Source organism: Amia ocellicauda, chromosome 17 (assembly GCF_036373705.1).
Source record: "Amia ocellicauda isolate fAmiCal2 chromosome 17, fAmiCal2.hap1, whole genome shotgun sequence".
Classification (NCBI taxonomy): Eukaryota; Metazoa; Chordata; class Actinopteri; order Amiiformes; family Amiidae; genus Amia; species Amia ocellicauda.
In genome coordinates, this window is record NC_089866.1 from 4,312,547 (window position 1) to 4,328,081 (window position 15,535).

At 45.4% G+C, this 15,535-nt stretch overlaps 2 protein-coding genes across 4 annotated transcripts in view; one reads left to right on the forward strand and one right to left on the reverse strand.

The window, feature by feature from the left end:
• LOC136712442 (uncharacterized) lies at positions 1 to 2,797 on the forward strand. Of its 2 annotated transcripts, none has more exons than XM_066689039.1 (6): positions 1 to 51; positions 788 to 956; positions 1,391 to 1,484; positions 1,901 to 2,060; positions 2,171 to 2,323; positions 2,421 to 2,797. In XM_066689039.1, the coding sequence occupies exons 2-6, from the start codon at positions 817 to 819 to the stop codon at positions 2,591 to 2,593; spliced, it is 720 nt and encodes a 239-aa protein (XP_066545136.1). In that variant the 5' UTR covers positions 1 to 51; positions 788 to 816; the 3' UTR covers positions 2,594 to 2,797. The 2 variants fall into 2 exon arrangements, with proteins under 2 accessions (XP_066545136.1, XP_066545137.1); XM_066689040.1 differs by lacking the exon at positions 1 to 51 and adding an exon at positions 58 to 143.
• Positions 2,798 to 5,881: 3,084 nt separating this feature from the next.
• The window catches only part of rhbdl1 (rhomboid, veinlet-like 1 (Drosophila)), a 63,119-nt gene continuing 53,465 nt past the window's right edge, over positions 5,882 to 15,535 (reverse strand). For both annotated transcript variants that reach the window (XM_066689036.1, XM_066689034.1), the window contains exons 6-8: positions 14,790 to 14,890; positions 11,557 to 11,617; positions 5,882 to 10,938 (exon numbers count right to left, since the gene is read on the reverse strand). In XM_066689036.1, coding sequence (XP_066545133.1) covers positions 10,667 to 10,938; positions 11,557 to 11,617; positions 14,790 to 14,890 — 434 coding nt within the window. In that variant the 3' untranslated portion in view covers positions 5,882 to 10,666. The remainder of the gene's footprint in view (positions 10,939 to 11,556; positions 11,618 to 14,789; positions 14,891 to 15,535) is intronic.

Genomic DNA, 15,535 nt, shown 5'->3' on the forward strand with positions numbered 1-15,535 from the left:
GTCACTTGTGTGTTCCGGCAGGGCTGCGTGCGCGTCAGGACGCTGGGCAGGGTGAGAGCCGGGTGCAGCGGTGTGCATGCACCTTTGCATTGTGTTACGTTGTTTTTTCCACGGAATAAAACGGTTATAGGGAAATAAACAGTGTAAGGGATGTTATTTGAGATTGTCGGTGTCATTTCTTGGGCCGTGTGTACGTCTAGTAACGCGCGAAAGTTGAAGTGCAGATCTGATTATATCACATGTCCTTGCATATAGCGGAGTGCAATAGTGGGCATGTTGTTTACATCACGCTAAGGATGGCAATCCCAATAACCGATCAATAAAGTTCTGAATTATGAAGTTTGCATTGCATTGTAGAATATTTAACAGAACACATAACAAAAGTTGAATATGGGCCTGCAATAAACTACACGTTTTTGTACGTTTTTGTTAGACTAAACTACCCTTCTGTCTCCAAATAAACCTTTCAGTCCATCTTTAAATCCAGCCCTAATCCGCACCCTAAACTGAGCCCAAGCATGACATGCAGGGAAAATATGGGCATAAGATCAGAGTTAGAATTTATGTGCAACTATAGCTTTTATTCTCATCTCTGAAAGCAAGCCTCTGCAGCACATAAACATTCACATTCTGGTGAGGTTGAAGTATTTAGCCTCCTGTGAATGTGTGTGTGTGTGTGTGTTTTCCTGTGTGGATGTGGGAAAACGCAGCTGCTCCTGTGATTGGTGGATTAGCCCTCTGCCTGCTGCCCCCGGGGACTGATGGCTCCATGTTTGCTCGGTTGTAGCTCCTGCGGTGTGGCAGCTCTCTGGCAGCATGTCTTCAGGTGGGGGACTGTTCGACTGTGAGGACCCGGCGGTGTGGAGGGCGGTGCGCGAGAAATACTGGGACACGGTCAAGCTGAAGTCAGCGGGCAAGGGCCAGAAGGAGGGAAAGCTGCTGCCTCTGGATAAATGGTGAGCTGTGGTGTGTGAGAGCCCTCCATTTTACATCACAGCTGCGGACCCATGTGCAGCAAAATACATGAGAGTGGTGTGGCTGATCTGTCGTAACACAGACTGTCTTCATCAATCCCAGTGCCACGGACCTCTAAAAGACACGAAAATGTACATGGCGTGAGGATGATTTGCCTCACCGTACCACAGAACACATTTTTATTGTTGTTTTGTTTTGTTAAAAGTCGCTCTTGATGAATTCAGTCTGCTGTGGTTGAATAGCCCAGACTGGTCTTGAAGTAGCCCACTGCCTGCAGGTTTCTGTTTACAAATGAGCTTTTATTTATACAATTAAATAGCAATCAAATCAAATCAAATCAAAGAAAGACAGTTAGGGTTACCTAATTCACTTTAGTTTTAATTGACGGCCGAAGTGTGGTTGTGTTCCTCTGCAGGTATCAAGAAGAACTTCCTGTAGCCATAGCAGGCCGGCCTGACAGCCTCCTGAAACACGAGGAGTTGGTAAAGCTGATGGAGTGGAAGCTGGCAGTGAGTGTCCCTTTAGAGAAGGACAACGCACACCTATACACACACACACGCACGCACACACACACCGAGCTCATCCCACACTGTGCACTATCAATGGATCTGCTTTTCCAAAGATGGCAATCAGCAGCACAGTATACAAGGTTTATTATTAGTAAACTATTGTTAGTTTAATATTAATAATAATAGTAATTAATATTTAATAGTACTTAAAATGGTTTGATCTGGCGATGGTGATTATTATACCCGTCAATGTAGGGGAACTATGACACTATTACAGCTATTTAAAAAAACAACAACGTAATTATTTTGGATCTATTAATTTTATACATGCCTCTATAGGTCTAATTGATGTATAGGAGAGCGAGGGAGTGGAACGCCGTAACCTCAGCTCTGTTTGCTTTTGTGTTTCTGCCCAGAGAGGGAAGTTTCGTCCGAGGCTACAGCAGCTGGTGGCCACCAACCCCAGTGACACGGTGGAGCGCTGCACCAAGACGGCCTTTGCCCTTCTCCCAGACGTCCGGGCAGCCATCACTGAACTGAGCTCCCTGAAGGCCCTGGGCCCGGCCACTGCCTCTGGTCAGTGGAGACCTGTCATTGACGTGTACAGTTACTGATTGAAATATGCTACGCCAATGTCCTGATTAGTGAAAGTCTGTCTCTCTCGACTTCGCCCTCCTCTGCTCCAGCTGTTCTGGCCGCAGGGGCCCCAGATCAGGCCGCCTTCATGGCCGATGAGGCTGTGGAGGGCATCCCTGGGCTGACCCCCATCCAGTACACAGCCAAGCACTACGCCGCCTACCTGCAGAAAGTGTCAGAGCGCGCCCAAACGCTCAACAAGGGTAAGAGGATGTTTAAATGTCTATTTATATAGCGCCTTTCACCCTGAAGGTGTGGTGTGTGTGTCGGCTCACCGCGCGAGGTCTCTCTTCCTCCCAGCGGACAGCAGGCAGGACTGGACGCCCCACTCGGTGGAGCTGTGTCTGTGGACCTGGGCCGTGGCCGGGAAGCTCCAGCCCTCGATGCTGGACGGGATCAGCGCCGGAGAGAAGAGGCAGGCGGGCGAGTCAGAGTGCGACAGCAGGGCCACCAAGAGACACAAGTGCAGGTAGATGCCTGGCAGTCCTGCGCATGGCCCCCGCACGGCTCCCCGCCACCAGGGCCTGCGGGTGTCTGTAGAACTGTTGGTCATTTAAACTGCTTGTATTCCATTGTAAAAAATATATATACACTTTATTTTCTTAGTCAAGCCTGTGTGATAATGTTTACAATATATAAACCAGGTGGTTTTTCCTAATAAACCTTTTTGGAATGAATACATGAAACGTGATGAATTGTCTCCCCAGCACTGCTAGATTCGTCTCTGTCTGTTAGAGTTTCCGTCAGTAGGTTCCGAGGTTTTACGTTATTCAGCGCATCTTTGCAAGAGGATGGCAATTTGACCATCAGCACATCTGAGATGCCCAACTGAATCGCCGCCCATCCGCAGTCTTGCATGAGCGGAGCTGTGAGCCGGTTAAAATATAACGAGCATTACATTTCATAGCAACTGCGCTTCAAGCTGTTAATAGAAAACCCTCAAGAGGATTGTAATTGAGTCCACATTTGCTGATTTTATTGTATTGTTCCTTAAGAAAAGCAAGAACAATGAACAGTACAAAAAGAAAATAAATATGTACAATATAAAATAGTTGTTTTGAATGTTACAAAATACAATACATCATGAAATCAGGAGCATATAATTTAATATAAACTACTTATATTTACATATGTATTTTTTTTTTAAATCAACCCAGAGAATAATAACGTATTTTCAAAGCACACAGGGTGCAGATACAGTTTCCCCAGAGGAATTGAGGACCTGTCCTCATCAGAGATAAAATCGGCTGCCTATTTGCTGACATTTGGTGGCCTTTTCTTTTGCAGTTAAGCGAGATGAAGTGACGCCCATAACCTGGTCCAACCCCTGACCTTCAGTATCGATCACCTGATCCCAGGTTACACTTGTGTTGGTGTTTCGAGCGAGAGGTTTGACGCGCTGGATGGCTTGACTGGTTTAAATAAGGAGAATAATCAGGTCATGAGAGACGGGGTTGGATTTGTAGAACATTTAACAGCAGTATGTTTTTAATTGATATTTTTATTTTAACAATAGAAGAAACTAAACCTACACTTTGACTTTTAGGGGAAAATTAGTAATTTCGGGGGTTTTGTGTGTGTTTTGCGTGTGCACATCGATATTGTTTTGATTTTTGAATGGGACATTAGCAGGCTATACTATATACTATACTATACCCATCAGTTGAGAGCTTGTGTGTAGTAAAACAATGGAAATCTCAATTGCTTTGCCTGGACAGGATGAAAACTGGCGACTATTCAGCAATGTACGGCTCTCGGGGAAACGGGAGCAGCAAACCAAGACAGGGATTGATTTAAGTCAACTGAACACGATAGCCATGCATTAAAACTGTAGCAACACATCTCCTGTGGCCCTGACTAGCATACAGGCAAGCACACAGCAAAACCAGGGGCCCCTGTGAGCTGGCCTTAACATTAAACCAACTCATAACTCATCTGAATACACACACACACACACACACACACATACATATAACCGACTGGAATGCTGAGCAGGCTTTGTAGTACCTTGATCCTGTCTGTTGGTCCCGTGCTGGGGTAGGCTGATTGTGGTGTAAGTCACTATAAACAGCTGAGAGAGGTCAGACGCAGGAGGAGAAGGGAGGTGGAAGCTGTGAGCAAGTTGCCATCCCTCATCAAATGGCATGTTACTGTGTGACTGAATACAGGAGCCTCTGTGATCCCCCAGTAGATGGGGCTGTGAGAAAAGCTCCAGGGGCCCGGCCTATTCATTTACTCATCTGCAAATGGCAGCTTTAACTCCCCCCCAGCCAAGGCCACAATTTCACGCTATGCTTCTATAAATCTCCATCTGATTGAGTTAGCTCAGTAGAATAGCAGCCCAAACCTTTATCAAGGCCTAAGTTCACTGGGGACTCTAACCCTAACCCCAGCCCGGACCAAACCCTCATTTTAATATTTAACTGCAATCCCTTCATCTGTACTCCTACCTTAAATAGGTTACCTGACCCTAATTAAAACGTATGCGAGTCAAATTGTTTGGTTTTATTTTTTTGTGTGCCTCTGTTCATATTAATTAACTTTTAAGTGTGAAGAGATGTGGAAGGCCAAGCTGCGTGAAACTAGTGAAATCTCAGGGAACAGACAGGATTCACAAGATGGAGGGCCAGTGAGCGTTTTCTCATCCTTCTCACGGTTAAAGGATCAAAAACCTTACCTGTAGCAAAAACCTGAGGTTTAAACAGAACAAACAAACAGAAAGATGCTAAAACCCTTCCTTCTGATCTGACTTACTTAAGAGTCACAGCACAGCCATCACGTGTAAGACTCAATTTATTGCCAAAGACATCTTTCCCGCCCTTGAATGAACTCTCTCTTGGTGTAAAGGGGCAGTAATGTATTCTCGGCGGACGAGCCGTACCGGTCTGCCTCTCCCCGTCGTGGCTGTCAGCCCTGGTGCCAAATGAGCTGACAGCTTGACCGCGGCGAGCCGTGATCAAAGAGCAACTTACGGGGCAGAAAACATTTGAAGTCTGAGACGTTTTCCCCTGGAATTGATCGGCTGCAGGCGAGGACGGAGAGCTTGCATTCGTCTGCAAAAACGAGCCCAGCCACTCGTTCCCTCAGGGCGATCGCAGGAGAATCGATCCTGGGAAGAGAGGCGGTTCTCAGGATAGCCGGTTAAGGTCGACTGGGAACAGGCCGGCCTCGATTTATTCCCTTTGCAAAGCAGCTGTGTAAGTCTACAAGCTCCCGGCCCCAAATTAGACCCTGTGACATGAAGATGACTGTAATTCAAGGTGTCTCTGAAATATCTAAGCGCAATGCATGCATGGGAATAAACAATAACAGCTTTGTGTAACTGGGACAGCCCCATAACAAAACCAACAGAGATTTTGTAACAGGCTTCAATGCGAACCAGCAGGATAGGCATGTTTACAAATGTGCCAAAAACACTTTGGGCGAAACCCAGCAGACTTCCTATTGGGATCGTACAAGTGATTTTACCTCTAGGAAAGCGTAGTTATTCCCATTGTGTCGTTGGACTCCTGCCGTGGATCAGGACAGATGAGCAAGTGTGTGCTTCAGGGGTATTTTACAACAATGTTTACTGGTTAAACTTCACCATTGGACGATAAAGCCAGACAGACAAAAGGTCTTCAGCTACTCCAATCTTGTGCAAAGGATATACTTTCAAGATTCAAACCTTTCAAATTTCAAAGTGTGTGTTCTTTGGAGAAAAGGAGACACAACAATGTACAATAAATCATCAAAGAGCAGAAGAAAATCTAGTCGTCTCTTATTTTAAGTAGAAATAGCCTTTTTAATAGTATTCAGTCATTAACATCTCCCAGAAAGCCTGTGAACAGAAAAATATTAAAATAGCATTTGTCAGGGAAAATACTTTTCTTTTTTCATTTCTCAGGAACCAACAAGCACTGCACTGTTTCCTGCACACTTACCAATATTTAAAGTGGACTTTTAAGCTCCACATTACTGTTTCATGCAGAGGAGACAAAACATCAAAGAGACATTTTTTTCTTCTTCTCACTTTAACATTCTCTTCATTACACTTGCTAAAGTTCAAGGGAAAAGCCAGCCAGTGAGGTGGCCTGGCATTTATATGCATTTACACTAAACTATGCCAAGGACACTTCATCCGGAACAATGCTGGATTTGGTGCGGCCCAGACCAGAGCCAGTTAGCTTGTGGCACAGCATCCAGGAAAGTCATTTTTGCTTTTCCAAGAAATCAATCATCAGAGAGAACAAACCATAACAAATTAGAAGTCAACAAGCATGGAGTCGGGGTTACAGAGGTTTTTCAATTCTGGCAGTAAACCACTGCTCAAAGAAACCTTTAAAGAAAAAGGGCCGAGCGCAAAAGGCCAGACAGTGTATTTATGACAGCATAGAAACTCTTGGGAGGCCAGCATGCATCATACGGACATATATCTGCAGCTGCCCACTGGCCTCCTGCTTGCAGGATGGGATCTAAAGGGAGGACATGGTTCAACCCATAACATCCAAGAGACGACACACACATGCCACTTCTTGTACCAGGTTGATTCACAGTTTTGTTCATAATTGGTATTGGGTTCAAAGTTTCAGCACTGCTAGGTCTGTAGCCCTTTGGTTCTGATACAGCACGTTAGTCTCAGATAATGTGTTTCTAAAAAAAGGATCTGAAAAATCTAATGAATTTCCTTTCAAAATCTGATATTAGGCTTCTTAGAAAACGAAAGTAATTGAACATTTTCAAACGAAGCCTGTGAGCAATGATTCTTCATTAGTGAAGCGATTTGAAGAAGACTGCTTGGCTCTAATTATTTTCATTATCTCCTTATCTATATATCTTTTGTCAACGTTCCTAAAGCTGGTGTTATCAATTTCCCCCCCTCCCGTCTTTGTCTCTCTCTCTCTCTCTCTCCCTCTCTCCGGGGGGTTTAAGGATTCTGTTCAGCTCTACTTTGCATTCTCCACCTCCATCTGTCTAGTCATCTATCTTCATATCTATCTCTTCGAAACGCAGTAGCCCAGTCAGAGCTCGGGGTCTAGTGCGCTGCGTATAATCGTAAGAGATCGTTTTCATCAGCAGCGAAGATGGAGTTTTCAAGATGCAGGCAGAGATGCCTCTTTTGTATCTGCACAAGCACTATGGACTCCTTTGGCGAATAATCCGAATTGCTCAAAATAGCTCCGGCTGCCAGTCCGTGGAGAGCAGCCAATGTGAAAATTGGGTTGGGTTTCAATGAGACCGGCAGGAACAGAATTCTGTGGAGGCATTATCTCCTACCTTTATAAGACTCACAAAACTGACTCGGCAGAAACCTAAAACATCGCAGGGCATTCAGACTCTGTGCCAATATGCCGCCTCTGATGCCCCCTCAGTGACAGACCCTCCTCCGTCACAAAACTGTCTGCCACCACAGCAACGCAGCCCATTCTGTGCTCCCAGTAGTCAGACATTTTACGCTGTTACCACCAAGGAAAACACACTCTAGTCTAGTAGGTTATGCACGTGAAAGAAATAACACAATGAAAGACTGTTACACTTACATCACCTAATACCACTCAGTGCACTTCACTCAGCACCGACACTGCGATTGGCTTGTTAGTTCTGCTTCCTTTCAGCCAGTGTTCAGTTTGGGCACACACACTCCTCAGGAGAGACAGCTGTGTTAGAAAATGCCTTATTAATTGCTTGGGAGGGGTTGTTGTAGGAAGGACTGGACAGTTTCCCAAGCTTTGGACACTGGCCCCCCTTCGAATAAATACAGCCCTTTTGTGAGATGGAAGGAAGTGTGCTCTCCTGTGTGTGTGGCTTCCTAAAAAGCGCCAACAGCCAAAGAGACACTTTTTCTTCTCTTTTCTGTCGACTCGCAGTGCTGACAAACAAACGGGGCTCTGTGAGGGCGCGGAGAAGAGAGCTGGCAAGTAATGTCAAGGACCACTTCCTGTGCTTTCGAACCAGTTTGAACCAAACAGAGAAGAATAGAATACTTTTAACCTTTTTTTATTTTATTATATTTTTTTAAAGAAAGTGTTCAGTTGTTGTGTTTTTTTCATTTTATTTCCTGAATCCCAGCTGTAATTTATTGTTCACCACCGAGGGTAGATTGGTGTCCGCAGATCTCAGTCCCACTCTTTCACCCGGCGACGCTGTCCGAAGGTGGAGAGCTCAGAGTTGGACATGGGAGTGTGAGGGCTGATCTAGAAGCTTCTGCCCCGTCACAGTCCCGGCTCATTAGTCTTCCCTCGTGGCGGCCCTAGAGGCAGTGTCAGCGCACTGGTACCCACGCATCTCGCCGACAAGAAGACGGCGGGCCTCCACAACATTCCTGGGCCGATGCTGGTGTTTCCTTCTCTACGAGTCCGAGTGCAAACGCATCGCCTGCCTTTGAAACGACTCGAGAGATATGGGGTCGTGTGGAGACCGTCCTGCCGGTCATGATGGAGGCGACAGTCTGTGCAGGAGCTTCTGGGGTTGAGTAGCGATGGACCAAAGCCAGGCCAGAGTCATCACTGTCCATTTTTTCCAATGTATGAATACACACAATGAGCCGAGGGGGCTATATATAGAAACCAGGGCAAGGGCAAAGACAAGCTTAACGAAAAGAGAACTATTTTAACAACGAGCAAAACACCGCTGTGAGTGTCACATTAACAGCATCTACACACAACCAGGCTGCATTGTCGGCCTGTCAAATCATTACATTACATTACAAAACCCACATTTGTGTGTTTTTAAGATTCTTGTCCAGTTCTTCTTGGCTATTTTTAAGCATTTAAAAAATATATTCCAGTGGGTTCCTCAACTGTGACCTGTATGGGTTTTAAGTTCTTCTATGGCTTACCTTGAAGACGAGAAACCAAAGCCTTTTAAATATAACTGGCCGCAGCAGCATCTTTTAACAGACCATGTCTTGTGGGGTCAAGTTAATTCTGACCTTGTGGTTTGTTTCTTTTGTAAACAAAGCAATTAAATAAGCATAAGAAATTACAGACCAATAAACAACCCAAAAAAAAAAAAAAAGACAACTTTATACTCCTAAGATACATTCCTTTACAAAAGTGCACAGTCCAAGGATTCAGACACTGACGTATTAACATTATTAACAGACCCCTATTCCCATTCAGGGATGGGGGACTTGAGATGGCCTGGACCATCTCCCTCTCAGTCTGGAGAAATGGACTCAGTGTGGCTGTAGAGGAGGCTGTAGTCCTGTCTTGAGGCGATCCAGTGAATGGAGAGAGAGAGTGGTGAGATATCTCCTCCTATGAGATGCCATTCATGCAACGACAGGTGATTTTCCAAGGGGAGGAGAAGCCCTATGAAGCGGACGAGGAGGAGGAGAGGGGGAGGATTCACAAAGCATCAGCAGGCCGGTTGATGTAGTCCTTCTTGCCTGCTAAAACTCCAGCAGAATTAATATGGGTCTATATATGGGATGGGTGGTGGAGGGCAGATGGTGAGAACTCCACAATAAAGGGCCTGAGTTAAATTGTCTGCTGTGCGGCATCACAATCTCAGACTCTGCCTGAAATCGCAAGGAGCCATTGCAAGGAGCAGTCTGTTAAGAGAGAGAGAGGTGGATGCCCGTCTTGTGTCCTGCCCTGGTTTCACGTAAAGAGACATCCGCACAGAAAATGCTACTTCTCGTTGGACTCGTTTCTCGTTCTTAAGTGCAATCAGCTCAGATGCGCAGTGTAGTTCAGTCAGATAAAGAGACACTCCCACAGACAGTAAAACCCAACTCCTACACAGGCAGCAGACAATTTAACTTGGGCACGTCATGCCTTCGCCTCCATCTGGGCTCTCCGATAATTTACCATTTTATTTTCCCTCAGTGTTTTCCTCTGTACAACAAAAAAACAACTGCACATAAAAAACGTTTTTCAAAACCCCAAGACAGACTTCGGCTGCTCCTCTGACTGCAGATGAATGCAGTGGGGGCCGCTTTGACCCGCGATTCGTGTACAAGTCATCATCTGCTTTTAGTTTCCGATGTGTTTTGCTTTGTTTGTTTTTTCACGCTGGGGAGCAAAACATGAAAATATATTGTTGGAAACAGTTGTGTTAACATAACCGATCTGCAAAAGAACACCTTGAAGAAGCCAGTCAGGGGAACAACTGGCTCATTGGTCCGTGTTTTTGTTTTCTTTGAAACGAGTGGCATGGAGGAAAAGGTTAGTTGACGGACCTTTCTGCATTTGGAAACAAAGTCCTCTGAGCAGAAAGGATTCCCTGAAGGCCCTGGGGTGAGAGACCGTGTGAGGAAATGTGCCCATGAAGCTGATAGTGTTTCCGTGTGACACCAGAGTCAAAGACTGGAATACAGAGGTATGTGTGTGAAATGGGTGGGGGGGCACAGAGGAGTATGTTTATGGGGTTATCTTACAATGTACTTTTACCCGTATGGAATGGTTACACCTGGAGAGGCTTGTGTTCGGTCAACTGGGTGGCATGTAAGGCTGTGCCGACTACAGAGGGTGGAGTTACATGGGCCACTGGGATGGGCTGTGCTTGGGTGGGATGGGTCGAGTGGGGCGGTTTGGGGGCCGATACGGAGGAAGGCCACCTTTCTAGGGTGGGGGTGGGATCTGGACGCCAAGCAGCTCGTAGGCGAAGATGTTCCAGAAGATAGCGAAGAGGAGGAAAGTGATGAAGGAGAAGACGATGACCCACCAGGAGCACTGGCGCTGCAGGCTCTCCTCATAGCTGCGCAGGATCAGCAGGCCCATGCTGATGCCCACCACCGCCCCCGACAGGTGGGCCATGAAGCTGGGCTGGGGGCCGGAGGAGGGCAGGGGAGGAGAGAAGCGCAGCCACACGGCCCGGCCCACCTCCGAACTCACTGCAGGAGGGAGGAGAGGGAGGAAGGCAAGAGCCAGAGAGAAAATGGGTGAGTCATTCGTAAAGACAAGCACATGACTCCCAAAAGATTCCAGGCAACTTCTTGTGCAATCATTCTGTTCATTTCAATCATGGCAGGAAAACAGAAGCACAAGAGCTTGTCTTGTGAGTTTCTTCTAAGATGTATATATATGCAGATCAATTTGTTTTAGTTCCTGCAGAGAAAACGTATTGCTCTTGCTGTTTGAGTGGCTCTGGGGTGTCTAATTCTATTTTATGCCTCAGTTATTTGTCTCCTGTTTAGTGTGGATAACATCATAAGGTTTTACATGTTTAATTAGCTGTTCAGTGCAAGGTTAGGCCAGGACATGGCTCAGGGGACTGACTAGCTTGGGGGGCAGATGGCCTGAGAGCTGCTGTCTGTGTATTTGACTGCATTCTTTGGCACTAAAGCAACCCCTGAGGCGAGGTGGACAGAAGGACAGAACGACTAACATGTTACCACTTTAAGCTTCTCTGAGTGGCCATTCGGGGGCCTTAAATCCATCTTCAGTCCTCTCATATGTTGATGGCATAAAGCACGACTCTCCAAATCAGAAAAAAAACTACTTCCACTTACTGCACACCAAGGCCAGGACCATCCTGAGGAGCTTGTACGGGCAACGCATCCCTGCCCAGTTCTGTAACAAAGGAAGAGAGCCAATGAAAAGGTCCCGAATAAAGCTATTCTGATCTCCATCAGTTTATTCTTAATCCCAGACTTTTGGTAAAATAATTTTATACAAATAAATGCTAATGATTCCAGCACTGTTATCATAATCCCGTCAGAAATTGGATTGAAACGGCACTGATGGAAATTATTATTATTATTATTATTTTATTTCTTGGCAGACAGGAAATACACACATACATGATCTGCAAGGGATAAACGATCAAATAAAATGGCTAGACAGTGTATAACTCTCAAACCATATCCCTAGTAATGTCTACATCAACATATACAGTGTGTGTGCATGTGGGGTGTGTGTGTATGTATGTGTGCATCTTGTGTCAGAAATGTTGTGAGAAGACGAAGCTACGTTCAGAAAGTATTCTCAGTGCAGCTGCATTAAAGCGGCGCTGACGCCCTGCAGACAATACGATGTTGAGAAAGATGTTGTGGACAGCTGTTTGCCTTTGTTTTCAGCCTCTGAGAGTAATACGCTGTAAAAACAACAACAACAAACAAACTAAGAAAATAAATAGTGAAAACAACATAGAGCACAAATATAAAACACGTTCAGATGTTTCCCTGGTGGGGCTTGTTAAGATGCCCACTTTATGAAAGGAGTGAAGGGGAATGTCAAGCAAACGATGCAAATATCTTGGTTTCATTCCTGAAGGACGCAGCTAAACAATGATGACAAACAGGCGCTGCAGAGACGTGGAGGTGGCGGCATCTGAGCCGCGAGGCCCCCAGGACACACACACTACCTGTCAGGATATTAACTGTGCACTGATGTGTTTTTATCATTATATATACAAAAAAGGGAAGCAAAGAAATGTGTGCGTGGGGGGGGAGGGGTCAACACTGGGAGAAGGACAGGAAAAGTGTTTTGCATGTAGAATTGTGCGATTTAGGTGGGTTGTCTTATGGAAAGTGAATCTGCATGTGATTGAGAAGTCCCATTTTGCTTTTGCCATTTCTGCACTCGTGTAATTCGAGTGCATGAGGGGTTAGAGCGATTTACTGGAGCTTTATACAGCACTAGTAAAACAGGCACAAGTTCTTGACCTGTTCACATCACCCACGACTCCAACAGCTTCTTTCAAATCCAAAGGGCAGATCTGGGGCTGTAGGACGGGTGTTCACTTGTCCTTGGTGACGGGGACAGTCACCAATGCATAATTCGAGAGTGAACAGGGTTTGACCATTGTTTCTCGGGGCCAAAGACTGTGCCCGCTCTGCTGTCTCTTTACAGGTATTTTCAGCTCTGTTGCAAATATCCGCTGACAAAATAATATATTTATTTATTTTCTTCACACACCAACAAATTTCCATCAGACATTTCTTATTGCAGCTGGAACGGCTGTCTGCTGAAATCAGGGCCACAGCGTGAGACCAGTGCAAGACACGGATAAGAGCACAGAGCGCTGGCAGGGGCCGGCCTTCCGGCAACGCAGGGACACGCTAGCCGACAAATGCACAGCTATAACGCAAACAGGCCCATGACAAACACACGGGTGGACTGGAATATTACAAATACACCCAAATGAGTGCATTTAGGAGGATTCGAACTAGTTCAATTATTATTATTATAATGTTTTTTATTAAGTTATTCAATTTCATGCTTTGTATGTCTGAGGTAATGAATAGCAAAAACTCCCATTATAAAACACAGTGAAATTGTATCAGAAATGTATATAAAGAAAAGCACATCACTTTTTTCCTGTTTTTAAATCTTCAACCAGGAGAGTCTCGTGTCACTCTGTACTTAATTACACACAAAGTCGTACAAATTCCATTCTTTGGACTGAATCAGCAGTTATGGGCTGAAAGACGGCTGTGAATCCCGACAGGTCCTGGCCCACCGAGTCATGAGCAACGTTCATTGTGCTCTGAAGAAACTCTACAGTCATTTCACAGTGGCTTTGAAAGATGGAACTGATAAGTCTGGGGTTCGATCCCATTTGTTTGCATACAGTATGCTGTTTGAAATGTATTGAGTCATGAGGAAATATAATATGTTATGTTTTTTATTTGTGTTACTTTCTAGTTTAAGTACAGGCAAACGTATAACAAAATCTTAGTCTTTACACTGAAATAGGTTTTAAATATGTCACATTAGTGTGATATTGGTTCTCTATTCATTTGATTGCGTGTGCATCTCATTTGGATGCTGAGTTTCTTCTTGAGCAGAGAGTGTATGATTTTCATTGCTGTGTGTCATTTTGCAAGATTTCTGTGGGGTTTGTGTTTAGAGTTTTGTGTTTAGATTCAGCAAACGTGTGTTAACAATTGGGAAAAACTGTAACAGTGTTGGAAAAAAAATCAGCGTACTCCCTGTAATTTGTTTTGCAATGATTAAAAATATATATTTTGCTGCAACTGACAGCAGACATAAATCTGAATGTTGGACGATGATGTTGTTCAAACCTTTTAACTGGCTACTTATGGCTTTTAATATGTATCTGAGTCAACTCTGAATGGAGCCATTACGACAGAAATGAGAATAATCAATCTGAAGATCCCACACAACCGTGAGCCGGGCGCTGACGTCCGCGCCAGTAATGTGCTGTGATATTTCACAGTCGCACCCGGTGAAATGATCTCATTGCGATTCTAAACGCTGTATCGAGTTTGTGCTGGATGGGGCGTTCCATCACGAATCCGAGATGACAGAGCAATATTTCCTGAAAGGAACAGATAAATTACATTTGACTTTCCGGGACTATATTTCTCTGAGCTGGGGGGACAGGTTGGACCTGCTGTAATGCAATATGAAAGCGACGTGAACAATTTGAGCTCATGTGCAGCCACAGCCGAGCGAGTGGGTTTGTTTAACTGTGCGTACTTAGGGGAAGACATAAATAAATACATAAATCATACAGAGTCAAAAAATTAAATCCGGTATAATTTTTTTTACAAACCGCCCCCCAAAAAACAGCACCCTGAGACACACACGTACACTTTCCATTACTGCAACAATAGCCGAAGATAAGAGCCACCAGGTGTGTGTGTGTGGGAGGGGGGATAATGCCACATAAGCTGGGAGATAGGTGCCGAGCCATCGAGAGGCTCTGTCTCAGAGGGGCTGACATTTTCTCAAGGCCTGCCCAGGGCCGAGCGCGGGTAATAACAAAGCCGGTTACCATGACGACGTTGGCCAGATGAGCCGAGCACAGCGCGTACACTCCGCCGGACCCCCCCACCAAGGGAGCTCGCATGTCTGTGATGGACACTGTCAGGGAGCCTGCCGAGGGAGGGAGAGAGAGAGAGAGAGAGAGAGAGAGAGAGAGAAGGTCAGAATGGTAGACACATTCCACACAACCCTGCCCACCTCGGGAATCGAGTACAGCAAGTGTCCCTGCAGATGTTAAGCCATACGCGGTACCATCTGTATCTAAACAGCAAACTGCAAAGCTATGCTACAAAATAAAGAAGGAAAACCAAGGCCGATGAGGTTCAGCATTGTTATTGTTTTACAGATGTTCTCGGGCTCGTGCAAAGCACTTTGGCCTGGCCCTGGCATATTACCAGACACAGTTATGCTCTTTCTTCTTAATTATGTTTTCCTTCAATACTGCGTGAATACACAAGAGCCACAAAGGTCAGGCGTGAGACTCCCAGACTCCCAGAGTCCGCCTCACCGGAGAGCAGCTGCTGTAAAACACATCGCCGTTTTAATTACCAGAAAACCAGGGATCAGGTCAGCCTGTGTGGGGTGCTACAAACACAATTGGACACCGTGGCATTCGGGAGCTGTGATTCCCTTCCCATGTCATTGTGGCCAAATGTCCCGTAGATGCAATCCAATGAAAGAGCCTCTGTCGGGTAATAAGAGTACAGTGTCTCAAAATGATTCCTCCTAATACAGCACGTTTCTCATTTATCCAGA

Bases quoted from the DNA above. Each gene is read 5' to 3' on its own strand.
- LOC136712442 (XM_066689039.1), top strand. From the start codon at position 817: ATGTCTTCAGGTGGGGGACTGTTCGACTGTGAGGACCCGGCGGTGTGG. The intron at 957-1,390 runs GTGAGCTGTGGT...GTTCCTCTGCAG, and splicing joins CTGCTGCCTCTGGATAAATG to GTATCAAGAAGAACTTCCTG. The intron at 2,061-2,170 runs GTCAGTGGAGAC...CCTCTGCTCCAG, and splicing joins GGGCCCGGCCACTGCCTCTG to CTGTTCTGGCCGCAGGGGCC.